This window comes from Convolutriloba macropyga, chromosome 8, assembly GCF_964194025.1.
Source record: "Convolutriloba macropyga chromosome 8, txConMacr16.3, whole genome shotgun sequence".
NCBI lineage: Eukaryota > Metazoa > Xenacoelomorpha > Acoela > Convolutidae > Convolutriloba > Convolutriloba macropyga.
Genome location: NC_134475.1, coordinates 61151560 through 61178685, shown reverse-complemented (window position 1 = coordinate 61178685; position 27126 = coordinate 61151560). Strand labels below are relative to the sequence as shown.

Sequence of the window (27126 nt, the reverse complement as noted above, 5' to 3'; positions counted from 1 at the left end):
ATCTTTGCTTCCAGTCCTCGAAAACGCAACATGCGCTACCAAGTTAAGTGAAATCTGATTACGGCAATTTTGTGGAACGGGATTTCAACAAACATAGTTTGCGGTAGAAAGTAGAATCATTTTCCAACTGTGAGTTTAAAAGTGGAAAACACTGACTGAAATTTCCATTTTGGACAGTGTCCTTTCATCCTCGAGGTTTTTATGTACGTTTCAGAGGTACAATCTATTAAAATAGAAAAAGTGAAATGTGGCTACAATAGTCAGTGATTTTACTCAAAATTTTGGACTATGTAGCCGCTCATAATGTATTTTTGTTTTCCGGAATCTAAAAGCAAAACCGATGTGCTCCAGCTGTTTTTACAGGAAAAAATAAAACAAAATATTTTTCATAATTTTTTTTTCATAAAATAGTCCATAGTTCAACACAAAAGACTGCATTTTTTATACTTTGAGGTTTACTTGTTGGAATAGATGACAAAGACATCTTTAATATTTAAGTCACTTCAAAGTTTCAAATAGTAAAACAAATTTAATCAAAAATTAAAACAAATGGTGTTTCGATTTTGTTCCATGATTTGTGGACACATGCATTAGCTTAAAAAACAGCTATTTACCTAGGGACCATTGTCAAACAAAATCTATGTTCTTAACACGAATTTTCAATGAGAAAGTAAAACTACGAAGCACATTTTTTGTCAACTTAGATAATAGGAAACGAAAACTGCTTCACTGATACATCTTCACTTAAAACCAAACTCCTCAAATTTTTATACAAAACTTTCAATACGTATGGTTCTTTACCATGTTTTAACTACCTCATTTTTTGAAATTTTTGTTTCAAAGATTGCACTGTTAAAGAGATTTTATTCCGCTACAAAACAGTAAACATTAACATGGAATTTATATTTACTGTTTCGTCTCGAAATGAAATTTCTTTCAATGCAAAAAAAATGCAATTGTTGGGGGTAATTATAACCAGTTAATACAACCAATGGCTCATTCTTGTGAATCACATAAAAATTCAGTACACGTCACATTGGCGTTCACCTTCTAAGGTTAATTTTGAAGTGCCAGTTTCCTAATTATTTATTGAGAATTCAATTGTTTTGAATCAAATACTAGTATTGAAAAAAATCAATACAACTTTCATGACAGGCGAGCAGCTAAGCGCTCTGAGGGTGCCTATTCAAAAAAGTCTGGCGGAAGCAAAAGTGGAACCGTGAGCTTAAGTGGAACTGGGAGTGGAAGTGGAAGCGGAAGAGGGAACACTCCGGACGATGACCTCGGAAGTCGACAGCGCAGTTGGGAATTGCCCATCCACCCCTCTCTTCCGGTTCCCATCCTTCCCAACCAGAGTGACAGAGTTGGGATGGTTGTTGAGAATCTGGATCAGGATGACTAGCGATCGGATCTAACCTAACCCCGTCACTAACACCACCACCACCCCCCCCCCCCCCCTCTCCAGATCCACCTCTTTCTTACTGATAATTTTTTAAATCTACGATCCCACACTTGCTCGCGTTTCTTCAACTCATATTATTACATAAGACAAAACATAATTTAAAACGGGCGTACAAAGGGAACGTGGGTGGGAGTTTTACCTAATAGATCCTACCTTCCAAATTGACGACAAAAGAGAGTAGAAGTCGTCAAATGATCCGAGCGAACTAAGTGACTGCTATCACATTCACACAATTGATCAAATATATATCCACATTTTCACCAAATCACGAACCCACAAAGAACGTCATATTAACTTTTTTTTATTTAATAGTAATAATAATAATAATAATAATAATAATAATAATAATAATAATAATAATAATAATAATAATAATAATAATAATAATAATAATAATAATAATAATAATAATAATAATAATAATAATAATAATAATAATAATAATAATAATAATAATAATAATAATAATAATAATAATAATAATAATAATAATAATAATAATAATAATAATAATAATAATAATAATAATAATAATAATAATAATAATAATAATAATAATAATAATAATAATAATAATAATAATAATAATAATAATAATAATAATAATAATAATAATAATAATGATAATTTTGGTTCCTGCGTAATCGCAGCGGAACAGCATTAGGCTACTGCGGCCTGTTCTCAGCTGCTATTTTTCTTATTACTATACCTGACGAATATCCCACTGCAGTTTCTTAACGATCAGATGGCGAGAACCTCCCTTTATTTGCCAATGTATACCGGGCTATTTTGAGTAAAATTAACACAGGAAAGTGTCACACAACTAATAAAATTAAATCAACGCAAATGTCGTTTGGAGAATTTAGCAATCAGCGTTGAAACAGAATGTCGGGTTCGGAAGTTGATATTGCAAGATTTTCTTGCAGTATCTTGCAAAATTAACATCCTTTTTGAAAAAGTTATGTAACTACAAAGTTGACCCAATATTGTAAATACTGATTGATAATGAATGATGTTGCTCTTGTAATCAATTATCTATCATAAATGTTAATTAAAGTTATTGTACTAATTGAAATATACATATTTATTACATCTTGGTCTTTTTATGGTCTTTGACAATCTTCCAACCCACTATTTGGATTTTATTGGCACGCTGTTTAGTTTTACACGCAAAGAAATTGATTGTACTGTCTCTTTTTGTACGACTTGAATTTTGATTTTAAAAAATGTGCATCTAAGTTTCACCCTCGGTGGGGGCCATAAAGAACACTGATGATCGAAACAAGATAGATTCCTAATTTTTTAGTCGGTGTGATAAAAGTTAACTTACTATTCTAGCTAGTCAAATCTGTACACAGCCAGGGGAAAAAAGAGGATTTAATGCTTTTCATTTTTTCATTTTACTTGTTTTTAGAGAGAAAGAGCAAAAAAAACTAGGAATGACAAAATTTTGTATCTCCATTGTCACTCCTCCCTTTTAGTAGACGTGTAATACCCCGCCCCAGTGATGTGTTTATACGATAGTGAAGGCGACTGTAATTTCTTGGAGGGGCTATAGCCGAAAAGATACAAAATTTCGATATGTGGGGACTTTCAAATGAGTCACTGACTTTCCTCGTGAGTCACTTTCAAAGAATTTTTAAGTTCCGTTGACTTCTTCAGTCTTAAAACAATAAAACAATGAAACACTTGTTTCTGTTTATGAGAAAGTTTTGTAATTCTTGAAAAAATTGACATATTTTTTGTAATTTTTGCCCGATTCTTTTGTCAGATATATTGTTAGATGCACAATTGTAGTCTGCAGTTACAGAATTTTGACTTTTAGTACCTTAACACTCAACTCACATCAGTATCTTAAATATAATCTTTATTAAGCGCTCCTTTAATCAACTTTTCTGACTCCATTTCATTTGTGTGGCTCTAGAAAAATCTTGCAAAATTTTCAATCTCTCAAAAAAAAACAACATCGAAAGTTCTGGTTTCCGAGATGGCTCTGTATGTATGCTTTATAATTTTTGAAATATTGAAAATTTATATATAGGAAATTTATGTTATAGCATTATGATTTGAATGATTCCATTTTTCGGTTCTGCTTTAATTTTGTACGCATGCTCTAAATTTTTGATATTGGGAAGATTCAAATGTTTTGTAGTTTGCGTTTGTTTTGGTTTTTCCTAGGTTATTAGAATAATATTCCGCTAACATTTAAAGACGACCTGTCCACCGTCTAAATTTCTCTCTCAAATTGGAAAGAATAGAAAAACCTTTATTGTGAGACGATTAGTTTCTTGTCTAATTGTCCAATACAAGTTTTAAAGCATAAAATACAACAATACTTAAATGGATATATGGTCACTAAATAGCAACGAAAGCAGAACCAAATCATATTTATAAACGTTATATGAATTTCACAGCTTTTTTGGTAAAAATCAACGGAATCTTCTTCTAAGTAAACTGCATTTTTGTTTTCTTAATCAAATACAACCTTTCGTACAGGAAACATTTTTACTTGAATAAATTGAATAATCGCAAAAATATGACAAAAGTGTGAGACAAAAGGTTCTCATATGATTGAAAAAGATCAAATAGCACTGTGATGACTGAGTTTTATAGTACAAATCAATGAATAAATACAGTTAAGTTAATATGAATTAAATAACAAATTTTCACATTTTTAGCTATGTCCAACAAAGGCGACTGGAACTAAAATGAACGATTTTTCGAAAATTACTCAGAAACTAAAAAACATATTGAATCTTAACTTATTGAATCGATAGAAATATGTATGATAGACATTGTGAGCGAAGAAGATGGCTCTTGCACAAAAGCGGTGAAGGAGGGCTACCTTTTAGGTTCTTTGAGCAATCTTAATACACGGGGAAAATTTCAAGTGTAAATAGCTGCCATACTAAAAATACAAATGTGAGCAAATTGGACCGTCACTAACATTAGTCTACAATATAGCATATGAAAAAAGAACGAATTAAATTGAACATGTAGTTTTTGAGGTAATGAAGTTTAATTTTCAGACCGCATCATAGCCGGCCCCATTTTGTTTATGGCAAAAAACTTTCATCATGAAACAAGAATAACTAAAGGTCGTTAATAAGTTCCTTTGAAAGTTTTGATTGTTGCAATTCTAGCTGTTTTTTTTATCTCCTTCATGAAGCTTCTGAATTTTGGCATACGGGTAGTTGAAGTACTTCTCTTTCTCCTCAACTATCCAGACTAAGTCTCCCACTTTGATGTCCGCGCCAGATTGAGTTATCCAGCTTGACCTGAATTGGAGTGATGATAAATACCCGCTCATCATTGGTCTTTCAGTTGCTCGTTGATGTGTCGGAACATTTTTCGATATGACGTTTTGCTATCGCTAACTAGAGAAATGGGTCAAGACACGTTTGCTCCTCCAACGAGGAAATGATTCGGTGTTATTGTATCCAAATTTTCATATCACTACTAATTGCTGCCAGGTGTCGTCTATTGATCAGTCTTTTCTCTAAGCAAATTACTGTTGACAGATTTTCCTCTGAATTTTTTTTCCCCAAAATATTGAAAATCACTCTGTTGCTCGATTTCAGTAATGATTAACATGCGCAACTAGTGTATGGAGCTGCAAGGGGATTGAATGTTTATTGTATTCTGTTTTGTGCTAAATAACGCTGCATTCAAAATGGTTCATTTCTTCGAAGGCCGCTCTCAGTTCGTTCGCTGCGTCTATAAAATTGGTTCCTTGTCGGAAATTACTGTTTTCGGTTTTCCTCTTTGCGCTATGGACCAATGAACTGAGTCTAAGCAAGTGATTGTAGTCAGTGATTTAACAATCTCGCTATGCACAGCTCTGACACTAAGACACGTAAAAAAACATATCCATTCTTTCACTGTTCTTCGATAAAATGCAAAAGCAGACAAACCAAAGTAGTCTACTCCGGTGTTTGTAAGTGGTGTTACATTATGTTCTATGCGGACTATTCGTAAATCTGACATCATGGGCTTTGATGTTTTGTTTCGCTTTAATTTTCAGTGTAGATATTGTGGTATTTAACTGACCTCAGTGCGTTTATTAGAACAGTTATCCAAACCGTTTTTAAATATCAGCTCCAATATGTTCAATTATTTTGTGATGGTTGTTCTCATACTGAAACTCGATATATCATTCAGCTGCTAGATGAGAATGTGCTAAGTTAACAGTTTGTTCTTTCCCGAAACTGAGTTTGTTTTCTCAATCGGTTTTTTGCTCTTATTAGATTTTGGCTCAGAAACGGATTCAGAGATTCAATTTTACTGTTGCTTTCAAAAAATCGTTTCTTTTTCAATTAGGCTATTTACTTTGTTTATTTTTCTCCCTGAACTAACTCACATAGTCAATTCTGTGCTGAGTCAAGCAAATCAGGAGTTTTTTCTTTGTTCCCATTTTTTCATTTTCAATATTCTGGCGATTACATTTCTCAGTCTTCAGAAGTTACTGGATCGTTTCCAGTCAATTAGAGCAGACTTTTTGTTCAAATCACTGGAAAAAAACTTCTTTTCTATTGATCCATATTTGCTTTTGCTCCGGACCTTCTGTTTCTTTAATTTCGCTCCTCAACCAATCGGGTCCGTTTGTCCCGACACTTTGCATCACTTTGTTTATGAAGAGACCCCTCTTTCCCAGATCTGCTTAGTTGTCAGCTTCAACTATATGTCTCCACTGTTCAACTGTTGAACTGTTTAGATTTTCTGCTACCCTGTTAGCAACAAAAAAAGTTGTTTTTTGTCACTACTACGCAACCGTATTAAAAGAGTAAATGAATCGCTCCAAAAATAGATTGGCGCAAGCAAAATTCCAAGCTATTTCCAAAATAGATCTTTAATTCTCTTTGCTGTAACCGATGCTATTAGCTCTAAATTTGGTATAGCATGGTGCCTCATTGGAGCCACCTTTTTCCGACAATGAACTTTATTAGTGTATCGCCGTTTCGTTTAGTCATTACATCATAACTTACTGCACAAAAGGCATACTCCGACGCGTCTCCAAAAACGTGTAGCTCAACTCTGCGGCAAGATGCCTGATTGTACCACATTGGAACGGATAATTGTTCCGAAGTACTCCATTCTTGCACCCACTTGTTAAACTTGGTGTTTATGGCTACAGGTTTCAATGAGTCCGACTTTTGACCTTGTGTCTGCCAGATTCATTTCATTAACATCCTTTCTCGTATGACAAATGGTGCCATGAATCCCAAAGGATTGAACTTTTGCACAAAACTGTCTGAACCTTGCGTCCAGTTCGTTTTCTGGAGGAACTCTTGGTCTTTCCGAACAGTGAGCAGATTATCGCCTGCTATCCATTCAAGTCCCAAGACAAGGCTATCTTCAAGTTTTATTGGTCTATTTGCAATGTTCTCAAACATTTCTTCAAATTTGGAAAACCATTTTGTAAAGTAAAGCCTCCATTCGCAATGATTTTTTTCATTGATTATTTCAGGTGCTTTTTCAGTTGTGTGAAGCGGGACAAGCATGATGTCCACGTAAAAGTTATCCATTTCTAATTGCGATGCAATAGGATTTTCCGTTCCAGAAAATTTTGCACACTGCTGCTGGCATAATTTGCACATGTTGGAGATGACATAGCTGCAGTAATGTGCCGGTTATACTAATACGGCATCAGTGTACGGTCTTCATCTGTCCACAAAAACCTGAGGTAGCCTCTTTGCTGTGCAGGCACTTCATTTTGCAAAAAATAAATCTGAAATATCTTCAATTAGTTCGAAACAATCTTCTCAAAATCTGAAGAACATTAGATTTTGCAAAAGAGCGGGCAGTATCCTCGAATTTTTTTGCAGCTTTGCAAACTCTTGTACTTTCTCTGATTTACTGGGGTTTACAACTGGATGAAAAGGCAGATACCAAACATCCAGACGTTCAACTTTAACTTTTTGAAGCAAGGAGATCTAACTACTGGCTATTATTTTTACCGTGTCGCTGATTTCGTAGGCCGGCCCAATCTTGACCTGTGCTTTCAAACATTTGATTGAGTTCGCTCCGTGAATCCCAGTCATTGACGTCGAAGTTTTTCTTCCTTCAAGGCCTGAAGATTTTCTCAAAACTTTGCTGATGTAGGATTGAGAGGAGGCGGTGTCGCAAACAATTTAGCTTCAAAAAATTCCGTTTACAGCGTAGATGCGCAACAGTGGAGGGGGCCTTTGACTGACAAAGCTGTTTCATTGGCCACTTTGGTTTCACTTGTTTGATCTGGGGACTGGATTAGCTCGAGTGTCACAATCTGTCTGTTGTGTAACAAGCGATTGTAATTTCTTTCACAGCCGTCTATTCCCCATTTAAGCTGCGATTTGCAATCTCTGGCGTGATGGTTTCCGGTCCAGAGGTTGAAACAGGTCATTGTTATGGAGAGTTATTGAATTTATCACATTTCCATAGCTGATGATCCCAGTCATCAGGAGGCATCTCTGAAACCTTATCTCTCTATCGTCAGTAAAAGAGGAATTTTTGTTGATCTTTACTTGATCTGAGGCTATTTTGTTTTCGTTTTTACGAATTCTCTGGGAATTGCTTTTTGTTGTTGCAGTTTTTATTCGCGTTCAAACCAAAAATTCCTCTTGTAACAATACGTTCAACTCAATCAAATTTGGCAGCTTCAACTTAAACAACGCATTTTCAATGTGTGAAAACCATCTGCGTTTTATGTCTGCCAGTAGTTTAATAACTATCATATCTTGATTACTTGATGAAAACAAATCCTTGCTGTAATTGATTGGTGCAGAACGTTTGCAAAGTTTCCCACTGTGTCAACGAAAATAACAAAACTCGCACTATTGTACGGCCGTAATTGTGGATGATTTTCAATTTTAGTCAGTTGCGATTATATATTCAAGTGCGGCTGAGCGTATTTGCGCTCAATTGTTTTCCAAGCCGCATCGTACTTAACGCCCAAAGAACCCATACTGCAAGCGCTCTTATTGCCGACCCAATTAACAGCGTTTTTAGGTGCCTCATTTTTTCGTCCTCTGATATGCTACTGCGATTGACTGTGGACAAAAACATGCAACACCATTCTGACCAATTGAGTTGATCGCCATTATATTCTCTTAACTTAAGTTTTGGTAAAACGCGATTAACTGCAGAACTTACTGGTACATATCAAAGTGATTAAAACTGTATTTCGGACTAGGGTATAAAGTATCAGAAATATCAAAAACTTACTAGGTTGCCCGTGAATTGAGCTCACCGTACCAGGAAGATGAGCGCCTGATGCACTGCCAAATATACGGTTAATGCCGATCACAAAAAATTGTTTTTATGAATTAAGTGACCTCAATCATCTGTTTCTGTATTTCTGCTGAGATGAGGTTGCAACAACTTTAGCATTTTGTTGATCGTCAAGCTGTGTTTGAATAAGTTTTCTGTTTTCGCGCAAATACTGTTCATCGTCGCAATCACTGATATTCCCCAAAAAGTCCCCCATATCTGGTACAACTAGCTTTTCCAAATTCTCAGGATGAAATTCGTCTTCATCGCCGATTTCATTTTCGAGTTTAAATATTTCAAGTGTCTTCTGCTCCTCGAGTTGTCTCATTTGCTCCTCAGTCTCTGGATCTTGTCTTTCTAGTCCAATTATCAAATTTTGCATGATCATTCCTCAGTTGAGGTTGCGTTTTTTTTCAACTTGCGCTTCTCCTTTGAGTTTCAATTCTTCTTCCGTTGAAACATCGGGCAGAACATCTTTAGATTTTTGCTGATAGGTTTGTGTCTCAGTTGAGATGGTGATCTGAGGTGGCTAATTATTATGTCCAGTTTACACCTCGTGTCCATTTACTGATGAAACAAGTGAAGGTGTTGCTTCTTTGACAAAGTTTACTGACGTTGCCGCCTCCGTTGACTTGTCTTCTGAGTTCTGCTCTTCTCTGTTGAAGATCAAAAAATTTTTTCTTGATTCCCTTTGCTAATTTGGTAATAGTATTCCACATTTTCCAATGTTTCTAGTTCAGTTGACTGATGAGACTGAGAAACAACTACAGCGGAATCCAGATGGACTTCGTTGCTTCTTTCGAAGAATGTTTCGGGGTTGTACGGGTCGCTGAAACAAACGTTTTGACATACTTTATGTTGTTAGTATAATACTCAACAAGTTTTAAGGCCGCCCTCTCCACGGTATAAATTTCTCTTTCAAGTTACAAAAAATAGAAAAGAATGCATTAGGAGACGGTTAATTTTTTGTGTAATTGTCCAATACACCTTTTAGAGGCGACAAATGTATAGTCCCCAAATTGGGACTAAATAAAAAAAATTTTTTGATAGCGACTAAGACACTAAAAAGGATATCAAATTCAAACTTAATGAATCTATAGAGATTTGTAAGATATACATTGTGAGCATACAACAGGGTTCTAGCTCAATAGTGTAAAGTAGAGCTATTTTTTAAGTATTATATTCAATCATAGTACATTTTCAAGTGTAAAATTTTCAAGTCTAAATAGCTCACATACAAATGATTCAAATTTGAACAAACTTGGCAGTCAAAAGCACTAGTCTACAATATAAATTATAAAGAAAGGCACGAAATATATCGGACATGTAGTTTTCGAGATAATGAGATTTAAATTTTAAATTTCAGACCGCAACAGCTATAAAACTAAGGTTCGCAACATTCAAGCGGTAGTCTCCTTTTTTCTCCATTGTCACTGTTTTTTGGCTTTTAAGTTTTCACTTTTGATGGAGGTCTAAGATCATACAAAAACGAATGATTCATCATAAGTTGAATTTTTAAATGCTTAGATTGAAATCAGAGAGTTGCACAGCTACTTTTTATCATCCAAACCTAATAATTACCAGCCGTCAAAAAACTCTCACGACTAAGCCTAATTATAAACACAATTGGACACTAAATCAGTAGCAAACTGAGCAACAAAATTTCTTAAATTGTTTTTATATACTTATTTTTCAGCTACTAAACGATGTTCAATAAGTACGAATGTTATTGGTGAGGTTGAACTATGACGTCAAGATTGTAGGTTGTCTTCTTTTGAAAAAATACAGTAACAGAAAACTTGTCTGATGACCATTTTAAACCAAAGTTTTTCCTGATAAGCATTACCAAGCATTTTTTACAAAACATTTCTTTTGAAAAAAAATAAGATTGCTGTCTCAAAGTTTTTCTTATTACGTTCTGCTGAGAATTGTGTTTCTCATACAACACAATAGCAGAACATTTTTCACAAAAACAAACATTGGATGTGCTCTTCAATCGCCGATTAAACGTTTCAGAACAATTTTGAAGGCGTGATACAGTTTTATACATCATCGTGATGCCCAAAGCGGTCAGAAAAAGTCTTATTTGCGTTGCTTCCGATCGGCGGAATTTTATATGGTGTAAACAATATTGCCTATTGTACGTTCTTAAGCCACGAATACTCATCATTGTTAATAATTTCAGAGTATGTTTAAGCTGTACACTAATTCATATGAGTGGCATTACCCCTTATTTGTAATTTGACGTGGCTGTGAGTTCATGCAATGGTATGCACTGATTCCACGTTTGCACTGTTTGTTCACTTCGCCAGCTACAGTCCGTGAACTCGCCAGGTTGAGGTGCCAGTCGGAAGTAAACCAGAGAATTGAAGAGACCAGCTAAAAAAAACAGCAAAACATGTTTCTGGAAACTATAGGATAACGCTGTATAAGCAATCTCAGCATTAACTGTCTTTCCCCGATCACTTTTGTCTCCAAATACAGCAGACAAAAAAAACAGGTTAAAAAAGTCAGCAAAAAAAGTCTACATCACGGATTTTTTCTGCTGACGCCCCAAGCCCTATATATTCAATATTTCGCACCTTGAAAGTGCAAGTATTCAAGAGTTTTGAAAGCAATGAGTGTTTTTCACTCAAACAGGATTCCGGAATTTGCTTCGAGAAAAAACCATTATAGAACCAGATAATTTGATTTGAAGGCAGTTAATATCCATAATATCTTCAGCACATAACGAAAACAAATTCCACGACAAATAGATAAAACAGAAAGATAAATTCTTTAATCTCGTGAAAGCTGAACTGCGTTTGGTCTTTATCTCGCAAAAGCGCCCCCATCAGTCTGAAAAAGATTTTATTAACCTAAATTTAGTCTGCCCAGAATTAAAACACGTTTGAGTTCGTGTTCATAAGGTACCTAGTCAGTAATTCGAAAACTTCAAATTCCGGTGTGTTGAGATCGCCATGATAAATAAACTTAGATTGTCGACTGAGATTGCTTTGCCTGGGATCGCGAGCAAACTGGAACCAACGTTTCACTACTTCGATTTAGTCTTCGTTTGTTTGTTTCTGTGTCTATGTGTGATAGAAGAGAAAACAACTAGTGGCGCGGAGGAGCAAACAGCTAGCAGTTTTGTGAACTGATTGTTATCTGGCCGAAGTAATTTTCGGGGGTTTTTCCATAAGTCGAAAATTACATCAAATCTTTTCACCGTTGGGGTTTTCATTATTAGCTTGTGTGTGTGTGTGTGTTTATTTGTGTGTCCGTCTGTGTGCTGGATTGGATGGTGGGTTGGGGGGGGGGGGGGCGAGGAACGGAAGGGTTTGGCAATACGGGGAAAGAGGATTTACCGATCCATGCCGGGTGTTTGAATCCATACCGAAACTTATTTTGACGACTAGTTATTAAGAGGCGCCAAATCTGTGCAACGGTGCAGTTTCAGACGCTGAGATGATTAGGAGTAAGATTCCAGTTGACGACACAGCGCGATGAAATCAGCATGGAGAAAACAAAGGTTCTTGAAATGAAGTACGAAATTGCTTTGAGCTTTCCAAGTCCGTAGTTAAACTGGAAGACAAGTCCCGTCAATTTTCCGTTTTTCGGAGGGATCGGTAATTCACCCACCAGTTAAAAATTGGCAATTTTTCATGTTTTCTTTTTCCGCTCTGAATGACGTTAGGTACATCTGGAGCTTGTACGTAGTTGAAATCTCTCACTCACACACATTCATGTAGGAATCTACGTAGGTTGCTTTCAATAAATTTAAACAACTCAATATGAGTGTACAGATTAAGGTGTTGTTATGCATAATGTTTCTTGGTTTTTGAAACAAGGACTGGTTGATTGGGATTTTTTTACAACAACGTACTCAGTTAGAGCATGTGATAATTTTTTAATAACGAAGACCTTACCCAGTCAGTAATCTATTGACAAACAAATTCTGTAGGCTTTGTGACGGTAACTTAGAAGATGCTTTAGAAAATCGTTTTTAAAAAGTTACACTTAGATTTTGAAATTGATATTGCGTCGCAGGTGCCATTTGCAATTAAATAACGCATTGGCCGACCGTCATTGATGCCTCTGGTCCCTCGTAGTTAGGCGAAATATGTGTGGGGTAAGATAGTTATATTAATGCTATATCTGTCCTCATTAATGCTATATCTGTCCTCCACAGAATTCAAAAATCGCGATGCAAGTGCCACAGTATGCCAACCATTTGGGGTTCGTTGTTCTAATGCACACCCCAAACCTTTGCGTGAAGCGTCGCATTTTATACGTGTTTCTAAGTCCGGTTTACAATGCTTATTTTCGGTTGTTTCTGCAATCTTCTCTTTAATCAATGTGAACTGTTTTTCATGTTCATCCGTCCAAATAAATTTTGTATTTCTTAAGCAGAGGTCGAAGTGGGTAACATAATTGCAACAAGTTTGGAATGAATTTTCCTAAGTGATGAACCGAGCCTATAAAGGATCTGAGTTTTTTGAGATTGGAAGGTGCTGATAATTTTCCGATTGCATCCGTATTATTCGACAATGGTGTTATACCTGTTTGTGTAATATTATGTCCGAGCCATTCGATTTTATCTTTTGTGAAATGACAATTAGCAAGATTTATTTGGAGAATATCTTGATCTAACTTTATCAGACATTTTCGTACTAAATCGAGATGTTTTTTTTATTCCTCCTCTGCTCACTATTAATATATCGTCCAAAAAACAGAAAGTATTATTCAGGCCTGCGAGAGTACAATCAATCGCTTTTTGAAATTCAGCCGGCATATCTTTAAGGCCGTAAAATCCAGTTATAAAACGATATGTGCCGGTCATATCTCCGCTTACGAGGTTGAAGTTACAAGGGCGGGCCGTATCACTGTGTAAATTGAGCTGGCTGTATGCGTACTGCAAATCATGAGTCGTAAAATAAGCCGTCTCTTGCGGCGCGGTTGACAGTGTTTGAGAAATCTTTTGAATTAGCGAGTCTGTATTCGGCATTTGGTAATTGTTTTTGTGAATGGCTTTATTCAGGATTTTGGAATCTCATGCTATTTTGATTGATTGATCCTTTTTGACCGTAATGACTATTGGAGAAATAAAAAATTGATCAGAGCAATTAGTTAGTTTTTCAATATGTCCTTTCAATATGTTCGATTTTCACTTTCCGTTGGAGATGAATTGGGACTTTTCTTCCTTTTTGATGTGTAACTCGATAATTTTTGTGGAATTTTTAATTGACCGTGTGATGTTTAGATTTTCCTATTCGGGAGATTAATTCTGGAAATTCCTTAGCTAGGGATTTTTTAATTGCACAAGGTGGTTCTATATTACTGACTTCCGTATTCGGGCAAGGTTTTTGTGATATTGTTATGCCTAATTGATCAAAGAGGTCTCGTCCGAGAATTGGTCAAAAACCATCAGCTACGCCGGTGATTTTTGCTTTCGGAATTTTCCAATCATTGCATCGAACTGGCGTTTTCAGAGTGCCTAGAGTTTTGACAATATCATTAGAAAAAAACTTTAATTCAAATGGTTTTTTCTCCGACCATTGTGATTGCGCACAGTTATACATTATTTCTCTGGCGAGCGACATATTGATAATCGTACAACCGCTACCGGAATTGAGGAGCAAGTGACAACCTGTATTGCAGATCGTTATCGTCATATTTTGCAGCGCTATTGGCGGTGATCTAACGTTTTCTACTGTCGCCACGTAATTGTCGTCCGAGGAATCATGATCAGAATTAAATTGTTCATTATAAATTATATAATTGACGTTTTGATTTTCCTGATTTGTTTTTTGATATGTAGTTTTAGCATTTTCTACATTGTTAATACGATTATTTTGACGTGAATTGCGTGCATTATTAAGTTTTTTTCGACATACCTTGGCGAAATAGTTCAGGAATCCACAATGATTGCATTTCTTACCCATAGCAGGGCAAACTTGGCGGTGCGTTGTTTTCCAAGCTTGACCACAAACTCTACATTGGCCAACTGATGCACGATTAACTGCTACTCTGCTTGACTGATTTCAACGTGCACCCGCGCCGCGAAATCGATTGAATGATTGTATTGCATTCACCGTACTGCCAGTTGCACCGTTATTTGATGATATTCGCTGCTGATGCTGATGACCCATTTCCATATTGACTGCAATACTAAGTGCTCTTTCGGGGTCAACTGTGACGCGAAGCAGTTCGCGTTGAATATCATCATCCAACATGTTTGTGATGAAAATGTCCCTGTTGATCACCTCCTCACGATTTTCAAAATTGCAATTTTCCGCCAATTCTTTCAAAATGCCGTAGAATTGTTCTACCGTTTCACCCTTTTTCAGCTTTTGTGAGAAGAACACATACCGATCGAATGTGAAATTTCTTGGGCGGATAAAAGCTCTCTCCATCATCTCCCAAAGTTTGAGGGTAGTCAGGTCATAAATATTGTCATGAGGGAATTTTGTGTTAGTAAGCGTCTTCTCTCTGCACCGATGCTGAGGTACAGAAGAGACACATATTTTTGATCGCAAAGATGTCATGGTCGTTCATCGCATAGTACTCCCGCTTCTGTTATCTTATGACATTTTAAGTCCCATTTCAACTTCAATTGGTTGTTTCGTATCTGACGGTCTCTCTCCGTTTCATGTGTTGCATCTTCAATTGGCACTTCGTACTTTGGTTTAGCTGGCAATCGTACATTCGTTGGTTTCGGTTGCAATAGCGTGTCCAGTCTGATATTCTCTCGCACGAGAATCGCAAGCTTTACGTGGATCCGCCATTTCTCCCATTTGATTGGTGGGTCCGACGTGGGGCGTTCCCAAAATGGCTCTATCGACAATGGTGTATTTACAGATTCACGAGCTGGCTGCGCCATGTCATACAGATTCGCAATCTGTAATCTGAGTTGATTCGCGATGCCCATTTATTCAATTTACTATTCCAAATAAATTTGTTAATTCGCGGGGCGAATTTACTATTAATTTTGTAGCTGAACGATTCAATATTCTGAATGCAGAATATGCGTAGATTTGGCGGAGCGAAAGTTAATTCTATTGTTAGACTGGTATTTCGCTTAGCGAAATAGGTCTCAAAATTATCTGATACAAATTAATGCTTTGGCGGAGCAAATTCTAGTTTAAGAGAGAGACAACTAATTTGAATTAAGAAAATGAGCAGAATGAAATAAAATTGAAATAACTAAAATTGATCAACAATTTTATCACGACAATTGAATTGCAATTGCGGCAACTCAAGACCATAAGACGACGTGAACAATATGAACAGACAAAGTTATCAGGCACAGGATATAAACAAATTGTTAAAACGTGAAAACTCAAGATTTTATCTTCAAACAAGAACTAAAATTATGGTTAAAATTAAATGGCGAAGGATAGTGAACTAAAATAAATTTAACTAGAATAACTTGATTTGCTATACCAAATGAATAGCCCCAGAATGAATGAAATGTACAAGTGTACCACAACCCTATCAAAGGAAATTGACAAATTGTAGTAGTCAATTGAATTTTGCAAGTTTGGAAGTTAGAATGAAATTCTGAGTAGAAATAAAATGCGAAATTAAATTTGACCACAAATTGGTAATTTTGATTTAACATAAGGCAAATTTGAATACTATTTGAACAAACAACCTACAGCACTTTCCCGTCTAAAAGTAAGAACCCATTAGTCACCTACGTGTCTTGGCGGAAATAAGAATTAATCTAATTAATAGAACACCAAAGATAAATGACATTGAAAATATGATCCAAACGGAATATAGGGTGTCAGGACAATTTATTCCATTTTACCCAATGCCATTATACCCAATGCCATTTTACCCAACCTGCCATTTTACCCAATTCCATTCTACCCAATGCCAACTTACCCAATTTACCCCCTTGCTAAATTAACCAGAACGGCTATTTAGCCGACTATATTATAAATGGACCGTGGGACTGTATATGAAACTATCACAACCAAACATGGGATTAGCCGATTATATAACTAAAAGGCCTGTAGGACTTGATATGAAACTATCACAACCGAACATGGGATTAGCCGATTATATAACTAAAAGGCCTGTAGGACTTGATATGAAACTATCACAACCGAACATGGGATTAGCCGATTATATAACTAAAAGGCCTGTAGGACTTGATATGAAACTATCACAACCGAACATGGGATTAGCCGATTATATAACTAAAAGGCCTGTAGGACTTGATATGAAACTATCACAACCGAACATGGGATTAGCCGATTATATAACTAAAAGGCCTGTAGGACTTGATATGAAACTATCACAACCGAACATGGGATTAGCCGATTATATAACTAAAAGGCCTGTAGGACTTGATATGAAACTATCACAACCGAACATGGGATTAGCCGATTATATAACCAAAAGGCCTGTAGGACTTGATATGAAACTATCACAACTGAACATGGGATTATATTCTCCACAAATATTTTAAATCATCCTTCTAATAGCGACTGCTAATTTGTAATCGGATAATTGAACGAAAAGATCAAAGAGCATTGGGTAAGTTGGTATTGGGTAAAATGGCATTGGGTAAAATGGCAGGTTGTGTAAAATGGCGTAGGGTAAAATGGCATTGGGTAAAATGGAATTGGGTAAAATGGAATTGGGTAAATTGTCATGTAACCGGAATATAGAAATATCTTGAGCATGTGACATTTCCCTTGCTCTACTATATTTGAAGCATTGAGGAATTAAATAGTAAGTATTACAGTAAAGTCAGAAATTAGTGAAATTTCCCCGGGTATATTATATGTACAATAATATATATTAATTTTAAAATTAAGAGTCAATTCAACAATTGATTGTGTTTCCTCGCAAATCAAAACTCTCCGAGCATTGACATTTCGGTGAGGAGACTAGGATTTGTATCACAACACCGTCTTTCTTTTGGATTTCGTGGCAAACGTTGGCCTAGAAACGTTGGTGTGGTATCTGTGATGGGATCCTCATAAACTCTGTATCCAGTACGTCCTCCACAAATATTCGCTGTTTCTTTTTGTCGGGTTCTTTCCTTTTGTCTTTTTGTCAGAGCTCTTCTTTTCGTGCGAGTACTGTTTCTGGTGGCTGAAGCGTTATCGGAATCGAAAGACGTAATACACCACGTGATATGGCGCGACTGCATTGGCGCGGATGCGGCTCGAATGAAGCACTGAGAATTGAATCTGGATTTCGCAGTGGGATTGATAACACTTTTGTGGCTTGAGTGGGTAGTGGTTTTGCGCATCTTCGCAAAATGGGCTACGTTGCTACCGGCGGAGATGCAAGATTTTCCCATTACAACACTAATATCGTCAACCATTTTCTTGTATTGTTTTCTCTTTGGACTATTCTTTACAAGACTTTTTTGTGACGCATTTTTTCCTTCTAGTCTCTGTTATCTCGGCCGGTCCTCTGTTTGCATATTCTGCCGAATTCATGTTATTTTCTTCTTTTGTTCCGAGGTTAGCAATGTCTGAGTTTCTAACTCGGGCTCATTTCTTATTTTAATTTTTATGATACTAGTTGTTGGGCTTCTTTTGCTAGTCGTGGTTCCAGGAGCCAACAACTCATGTCTCATCTGCTGCTTGTTCACCTTGATCGGTTCCTGGGCTAGCTGACGATGCATTTTTCAATGAAAAAGGTCAGGAGTCCCTATCCCTAGTTTTCCGTTGTTGATCTCTCGCTCAGTTATTTGTGTCGCATATGACCTTTTCAAGTTCCTTATCGCTGCACTTGCCACTATCCTCCCAAGGTGAAAGTTTTTGCGTAAAGAGTGGTGTCCAAGTCTAATTAAATATCTTCGTTTTTTAATTTTTTGTTTTGTTGCACTGGTAGACATTGTTGTATTACGTGACCTTCGATCTACAAAACGTGCTTTAGACAGTGTCACAATTGTTGTTCTGCCTACAGATTTTTTATTGATACATAACTGCATATTTTGCATGTTTGTGACCAAATTCTTCATTAAATTGAATTTTAGTAAATGACACCAAAAGTTTATTAATTTGGGTCAATTGTGCGACTGGACAATTTGCACTATAGTCTTAACCAGCTGCATAGTTAATATTGTCTTTACAGAAGTTTTTTGCAGGTAGACATACAGCTTGATCAAGTTTCAAAGAAGTTGATACTCCGTAATTTATAGTGTGATATTCGAGAACTCTCATTACAATAGGGCCGGAAGAGATTCAACAGTACTACATTTTAACTATCAGTGAACGGCTGCCAGGAAAAATGCTTTTTCGATGCTTTTTTCGATCAGAATGAAAACGCGAAGTCAAATTGAGTTTCCTTTTTGGTTCCCTTCATTTAAAGGGTAGTGACCCTTTGCAATGCGGAAAGATCCATTTTATACTTTCGCCGAAATCTTTCGCACAATTTGTGTTCACTTGCTTTCTCCGGTATATTGAGTTGGATATAGTGCCCAACAGTTTTGAGTCAAATCAGCATTGCAAAGCTACCAAGGTGAGTGGACAGTATGTACCCCCACACGGCTTCCTAACGGCTTTGGGTGTAGCGTTTTGCTCTCCTATACATAGACAGCCACTTCTGACGCCCATCGCGCCACAGAGTACAGATTTAGGGCTGATTTATTTTAGACGCTGCTTCTCATTTCTAAGGACATCCTTGTTTTGCGTCCATGCCTACTAGAAACGCTAGGAGTGACTTAGTGGAAATATTCCCTCACAATCTCTGTATTTTGTTGATCTTCGGACTAGTTTATGGAATTTTTATACAATTTTTGCCCATGGATGTTGAACTATTAGCGTTCGTTCCTGGATTATTTTTTTAGTGAAATTTTCCTATTCATTATATTGGTTGAAATTTGATTGTGATTGGACTGGTCTTCTTTTGGTTGAAGTTCTGGTCATTTTTTGGCAAAGTATTTTGATTATATTGAGAGAGGTATCAGGTTGTTTTCTCGAATTTCTAACGAGAGATGATAACTGATCGCAGAGTTTTTATTGGCCAAAAAACAAAGATTATTATTTGTGCTGTGTTTATACTCAGGTTTTGTGGTATGTTGTTTTTTGCGCTAATTGGTTGATTAATTCGGTCAATATTTAAATTGGTTTCAAAAGTATTTGTTGACATTTCCTAGATTGTAACTCAGATTGTCATAAGGGGAGTCGTTTCAGCTTGCGGGAACGGTTTTTTTTGGTGCATAGTCTACAAAATCTATCTCTGATTCCGAGAGATGCTCTATTGTCAAACTGTTTGGGAGGAGTCTATCTACGCAGACATATTATCGGCTATTGGAGCTGTTGAAAAATTGGATCTGTGTTCTTTGAAAATAGAAAGAAGTGCACAATGGTTCGTGATGAGGTTATTTGCGTTATAGATAACGAATTAGTGTAATCGATCAACTAGAAAATGCCTAATAAGTCAAGTTCGACCAAAATAAATATGTCTTCTGTTGTATTTGAGAACCTTGAGCCAAATTCAATTGGTTTCAACCCATCTTTAGACTTTTGTTCCAATGCAGTTCCTTCTCTCGATCTGGAAGCATTATAATAAACTCGAACGTCAAGTTTGAAACTGTTGTGACAATTTTTAGTACTGGATTCTATTTTTCTCCTAAGTTTTCAAAAGGTTGTTCGTGGTTAATCGTCCATATGAAGTTCTCTGATGTTTCAATCAAGTTCGAAGTGCATGGCAAAGTTGTGTTAGATTTGGCATAAATTTATAGTGGAATAGACTGATCATAGAAGTGATTAAAGCCTCTTTAGGGTGTTGGGTGGCGATATAGCTATAAATGCAGCTGTTTTCAATTCGAGGGGCGCAATTCCAGTCTTCGAAAAGGTGTGCCTCAGCAGTTCAATTTCCTATTCTGCCAATTGTTATTTTGGTAGTTTAAAGCGAAGATTATATTCCTCTAATTTTTTCAGACACTGATTTACATAGTTCACGTGGTCTTTCTGTACCCGTGCTGACTATGATTATATTGTCTAGAAAGCAGAATTTGTCTTGTAGTCGGATTATTGTATAGTCAAAGTGTTAAAGAAATTTCAAAACTTCCTTTTGAAACTCAGCTGGAATGCCGGTAAGGCCATGGAAACTGGTTTGAAACGATAGGTGCCAGTCGACTTCCCACAGAATTATTAACATAACTGTTTTAAAATGGTTCAGGGGGAACGTGAAGTCCATTTTTGGCATGCCTCTGATCGATTTTCATAAGATATGCATTTGGACCGCTTTAAGTGTCAGTTAAGTTTTTAGTATCGAATCATTTAGCATTTCGATATTCAGCATAAGATACTTTTCTATGAACTGCCTATTATAGAGTCTACTGCTATCTTGATTGACTGGTTTCTTTCAAAGCTATGACTATTTGTGAACTAAAGTCTCCATCAGAGCAATTTCATAAGTTTTCCAAATGACATTAATTTTGTAGGCGATAAAGTTCTTCAAAAACTGTTGGTAACTTGTCTCCACTTTGGATGCTTAGAAATGTAGTTTTTATTAAATTTTGATTTCGCTTTGTGTGGTTTTGGTTAACTAATACAAGAAACTAAGCTTCGAAATTCAACAGCAATTGCTTGTTTTTATTGGGTATTGGATTTGAAGAAAGGTATTTTTGATAGACTCACTCGAATCAGGTTGTCTTTGTACAACAGCAAGTTCAAGTTCTCTGAAGAGATCTCCCGCAACGTATTTTGTGATCCTCCTCAACAGCTTTCACCAATGCTTGTTTTCCAGATGTATTTTTAATTGAGTTTCCCAGTTTGTCGATTGCGTTGATCGGATCGTTAGGGAAGGTCTTGAGTAATTTTTTGTCATTAATTTGTAACCGCTTTTTGTGGTTTTTTCTTTTAGTATTTTTCTTGCTATGGTCTTTTTAAAGATACACCATCTGAATATAATATTGTCGTGTACACAATGCTTATGAATTGCACCGTTAGATTTGGAGTTTCTGCTTTTGCAGGCATTTCACTAGCTATTATGGCAACGTAGTCTTCGTCTTTATTTTTTTATTTTGAATCGTAGACATAATTGTGCAACCGATTTTAACAAGTGTTAAAATAAACTGTTTGCTCTTTGTCATAATTGACCGTTGATGTCGCCGATTTGAATTACTTTTGTCTGTCGGGCTTAATTTTGTTAGTGTTTTTCCGGTTTTTGACACATCTTTCCATAACGTTCAACAGTTATTGCCGTTCTTTTTTCAGCACATTGTCTACTATTATAAGTGTTTCAGTTTTGTGAAAAGGCTTTTGCGTTATGATTCTGGTATTTTCATTGTTGATTGTTATCTCCGTCCAAAAAGTTTGTAACCATATTGACTGTTGGGTTAATTGTCCAATTTTTATTTTTGCGCTGTTGATTTTCTATTCCCATATCTATGTGAATTGCTTTTTCAAGGGTTCTGCTTGGGGTTACTCTTTCTCGAAGCAGTTCTTTTTGAGTATCGACACCGATCATACTTGTAAATATCTCGCTTTTTTTTACTCCCCTTGCAATTTTCAGTTGATAATTGTTGAATTTATCCTTCAATCTTCTGTAGACGATTTCTACTGTTTCGGTTTTTTGTTGTTTCACTATAAGGAGTACATACCGATCATAAGTGATTTTACGGCTCCTATAAATGATTCGTCCCTTGCTGTCCTGAGCTGTTTTGTGGTTTGTCCATTTGTTGGTCTTTTGTCACCGCAATTTCATCATTTTTCTTTCATAGATTTTACTTTAATTTGGGCATTTCCTGTGAGTTTGTCGCTCTACAATTTTTATGTTTCTTTCCATTTCTTCTTCGTAAGTTGGTAATTCTGAGTAGGTGACAGATGCTGGTGAATAATTGAGTAATTCCTCCAAATATATAATTTCTTCAGCTAGAAAGGCCAAATTACCTTGTACAATCCATTCTTCCAGTTGAGTGTAGGATTTTCCGTAAGTTTCTACCAAAAAATTCAATGTGAATATGCGGTTTTGGGATTCCTTTGCTGTCTGCACCATGTGATTTTCACTTAGCAAATGCTTAAGAAGTTTGTGATGCGAGAGCTCCTTTTAGAATTTAACATGGATAACACGCATTAGCCTAATTATTATAGCTGGTTTTCGCAGGACGGAATAGTATGACCATAACAAATGACCATGGACAAAATGAATTGGTCAAATGAAATTTGCAAGCTTATAAAAAATAGAGTGATATTTTAATTGGAACTTAAATGTGAAACTAAACTTGATCACAAATTGATAAGGTTGAAGTAACAAGACGGTAACAAAATTTCTTACAATTTTATCAGTTAATCTACCGCACACTCTTGTCTACAAGTGTGAACATATTAACCACCTGACTAGGTGGTAATGACAATTGAACTATATAAATGAACACTAGATATGGATGGCATTGAAAATATTCAATCTAAAGAAATGTCCGTGTGACAGATTTGCTACCACTTTCATTAATGAATACACGTATCCGTTTAATTGTTCTGGATGAATATTTAATTTAACCGTTGAATTGTGATTCGGATTATTGTTTCGTGAGCTAAAATAGCACCACTCGCATACAATATACACCTTTTCATTTAACGCTAATATTTATAAACGAAGGTTTAATGTTTCAATCCGGAATGCAAAGCTGAATGGTGCAACGGAAAGACACTGTTGACATGTGCAACTAACGTCCACAGCTTGTAAAATTAGTTGCGTAAATTGCAGAAACGTCAAATCAGAGCCTGGCAAAAAATACCAAAAAAAATATAAATTTTTTTTCCAGACTTGATTTGACCTTTCTGCAATCAACGCAACTGATGTTGCAAGCATTGGCCGTCAGTTCCACTTGTCACCAGCGCGGGCCCTTTGCATCATGTAGCTTTGCATTCCAGATGCAAATCCGTGTTGCAGCTTCGGCTATTGACTATCCTGCGCTTGAATCGTTTGTGATCAGACTCAAATGCGCTCAAACCGTTTATGATCAGATGCAGTTGCGCTTTTACAGTTTATGATCAGATCTAGTATCGCTCGAGCTGCTTATGACCATAACCAGTCGCGCTCGAAATTGGTTATGATCGGACTCAAGTGTGCTCGAAATTGGTTATGATCAGACTCAAGTAGGCTGGAAATTGGTTATGATCAGACTCAAGCGCGCTCGAATCCGTCTCTGGTCAGACTCAAGTGCGTTCTCAAATTGCCCTGTAATTTCGAGCGCTCAATGGACAGACGCGCGCTCGAAATGGTCCAGACCAGGGCGATTTCGAGTGTGCTCCTCAACTTGGGTGATGAACCGAATTTTGTTTTTGATTTTCATAGCGACCCTCAGGGTTTATCTCAAGGAGCATGACATGATGACTTAGTTCTTTGCATGACAACTGGGAGACCCAAGAACGATTGAAGGAATAAAAATTGAGTTTGCCAAGATTCTTTCACGGTATACATGTCGGGTACTTTATCCTCTATGTATTAGGGTGTACATCAAAGGGGTTAGAGAATGGATTCAAGTAATCCCCAACTATAAAAAATGGAAAAGCTGCGCGCGATGCTTTTTCTAAACTATCCGGTGATTATTTATATGTCGATTTTAAATATAGTCTTGTTTTATACTTCTATTGGTAAGAGTCTGAATACAACTAAATATGGTTGAGCTTGTTCTATAACTATCAAGCTTAATTTGGCTTAGTTTTGAGCTATCAGTTTGAGTTTTTATAATGCACAGAAACCGAGAGTTGAGATCTATACGTTCGGCAAAGCAAAAGTTTACCAAATGTTTCTCAAATCAACGTTACTTTGTTTAGCATGCGTTAAGCATTTAAAGAGCTAAACAGGTAATCTGTTTATCCTAAACTGTTCTGTTCTTTTTATTATTAAAAACATTTAACTTGAAACTGAAATACTTTCATAATCTTTGCACCTTCTATTGAATTATATCCAGCTCAACTTGGGCTCAATGGTGCTACTATTACCTTTGGTGCTAATTAATGACTAATCGACCCAAATAAATAACCATTGATTACTTTTTATTTATTCTTATCTTCCACAGATAATAAAATCATTTGTTCTCTCAAAAATTTTTGTATCATCATGATCGTATATATGTATAAGAATGGCTTGATTTGAACCGCTCGCTTTATCCATTTCTTGCAAACTCTTCTTAAATATTTTTAATCGCTGTTTGTTTAAATCACGGCTAGTAGTTTAATTATAAACTCAAGGGTTTGAAACTTCCACTTAAATTTGTTGCGCATCAAGTTCTCTGTTCCGGCAACCAAGACTGCCCAACTGCAACATACACACCATTACTGTCTATACTTAACAACAAGGTTGTACCCGCTTCAACAAGGGCTCTGCGGCGGTCTGTGAACAACACTTCCGAATTTGTGAACTAAACTTGCAATTACTACTAACTGTGTCTAATAGAAGATTTCGTGATCAGATAGATGTCTTCGGATGGTGGAGGTGGTAGCGACGACTGGGTTGTTGTGACCGGAGTCTCAGTTGGGATTCTGTTATTCCTCATTGCATTCTTTGTCTGTTTATTCCTCCACTGCATCAAATCCCAAGACCCAGGTCAGACCCAGGTCCCCTTTTAAATCAGTTGGATAGGAAAAATACTGATTTTTAACGTCTACTTTCCACTTTTTCTGCTAATATGAAATATTTCGGAAACATCCTAAAATGCTATAGATTTCACCTGGAAATATTGAACAAAATTGGCAAAACGAAGCAGTACCTGAGCAAAATTAGGAGGTGTGACGAAAAGAGAGGGCGAGAGTAGTAAAAAAAAACTAGCTTCGATCCATTAGGTCTGAGTTTTTTTCGAGTTTTTTTTCTTTGTCTGTTTATTCCTTCACTGCATAAAATCCCAAGACCCAGGTCAGACCCAGGTCCCCTTTTAAATCAGTTGGATAGGAAAAATACTGTTTTTTAACGTCTACTTTCCACTTTTTCTGCTAATATGAAATATTTCGGAAACATCCTAAAATGCTATAGATTTCACCTGGAAATATTGAACAAAATTGGCAAAACGAAGCAGTACCTGAACAAAATTAGGAGGTGTGACGAAAAGAGAGGGCGAGAGAAGAAAAAAAAACTAGCTTCGATCCATTAGGTCTGAGTTTTTTTTCGAGAAATCGAAAATGCTTCCCCTAAGATAGATTGTTTTCTAAAACTTTTCGAGATTTTTACCAATAATTTCACTTTTCACTTTTTTTACCAATAATACCACTTTTTTTTGTCTCGACAAAAGATAAAAAATCGAAAGTTAGCAAAATAGATATTTAGGGTCGCATAAAGTTGATAGCCGATAACCACCGATTTTCCCTTTTATTGTTTCAAGCTCGTTTCACTTGTAGGCGTGGGGAGGGGGGTAGAGGAACTATAAGCTTCAGCTGTTTGCGGCCAATCGATATATTTATTGTATAGATTTTATGGGTGGTAGCACTAGGAAGTCCGTCAAGCACAATTTGAGGCATTAAAAAGTTTTCTTTTCAAAACTTCGTCTTTTTCAAGTAGTTATCGAGGTGCTAAATTGTTGTAAACATCTCACTTAAACACTGATTTTGTTCACATTTTTGACGTTTTATAAAAAAAAAATATTAACTGTTGCCCAATTATGTCACCATTTTCAACATTTACAGGTTTTAGCAACCATTAAGTGACACCGGTGTTAAAATTTAGTTCCTTCGTAGTTTTTTAGAATAAAACAGATTTGCATTTCATCTAAATTCGTCATTATTGATGTAATCTAAGTAATAAAAGACTTCAAAAATTGCAGAAGTCGCTTTTGGAAAAATTATGAATGACTAAAATTCAAAGTTAAATGACCTTCTTTTTAGTTTTGTTCATGCTCAACGATCTCATTTATTAAACTCTTCAAAACTCAAAAGCGAGGCGTGTCTTAATCTAAATTTCCTTTTCAATTGATATCATATGATGAAAATAAAAAAAAATGCCAAATAAATCAGCGTTTTTCACTCATTTGGTTTTGCTAAATTTGTTTATTTTCAATCAGACTTTTCAATTGTGTTGTTTGCGGATAATTCCGTTTGGATTTTCCCAGAATCTTTAAACATTGAAACTTCTGAATGCGTCCGCTAGACAAAAAATGGTTTTCAAAAATTTGCTTCAAAAATATAACAGATTTCGGAAAATTTTTTACCCTACAATTTTCTTTTGTAGACTCAGATAACTTTTGTAAGTTTATCTCAGATATAGTTGCTTCATGCTCAAGTTTTTGTGCTTGTTTTCAGTGTATCTAATATTAGGATTTTGTGTGATTGTCTTTGGGTTTTAAAATTTCACTACCAAGTTTTTTTTATGTTTTCTAATTCGAATACATTTGTTTAGAAAACAATGAACCTGGGCGCCAACGTCAGTTTAACAATGCAACCCAGCATAGAAGCAGACATCCAAGAAACGTATATGACGAGGACCTGGGAGCCATACGGAGAGAGACGAGTGATTTCCCACCA

At 36.1% G+C, this 27126-nt stretch overlaps 2 protein-coding genes across 2 annotated transcripts in view; one reads left to right on the top strand and one right to left on the bottom strand.

The window, feature by feature from the left end:
* Nucleotides 1-1740, top strand: part of LOC142344241 (uncharacterized) — a 47649-nt gene extending 45909 nt beyond the window's left edge. The window contains exon 7 of the mRNA XM_075395798.1: nt 1156-1740. Coding sequence (XP_075251913.1) covers nt 1156-1402 — 247 coding nt within the window. The 3' untranslated portion in view covers nt 1403-1740. The remainder of the gene's footprint in view (nt 1-1155) is intronic.
* The window catches only part of LOC142344898 (inositol monophosphatase 1-like), a 599876-nt gene that overhangs the window by 313774 nt on the left and 258976 nt on the right, over nt 1-27126 (bottom strand). The window lies entirely within an intron of this gene.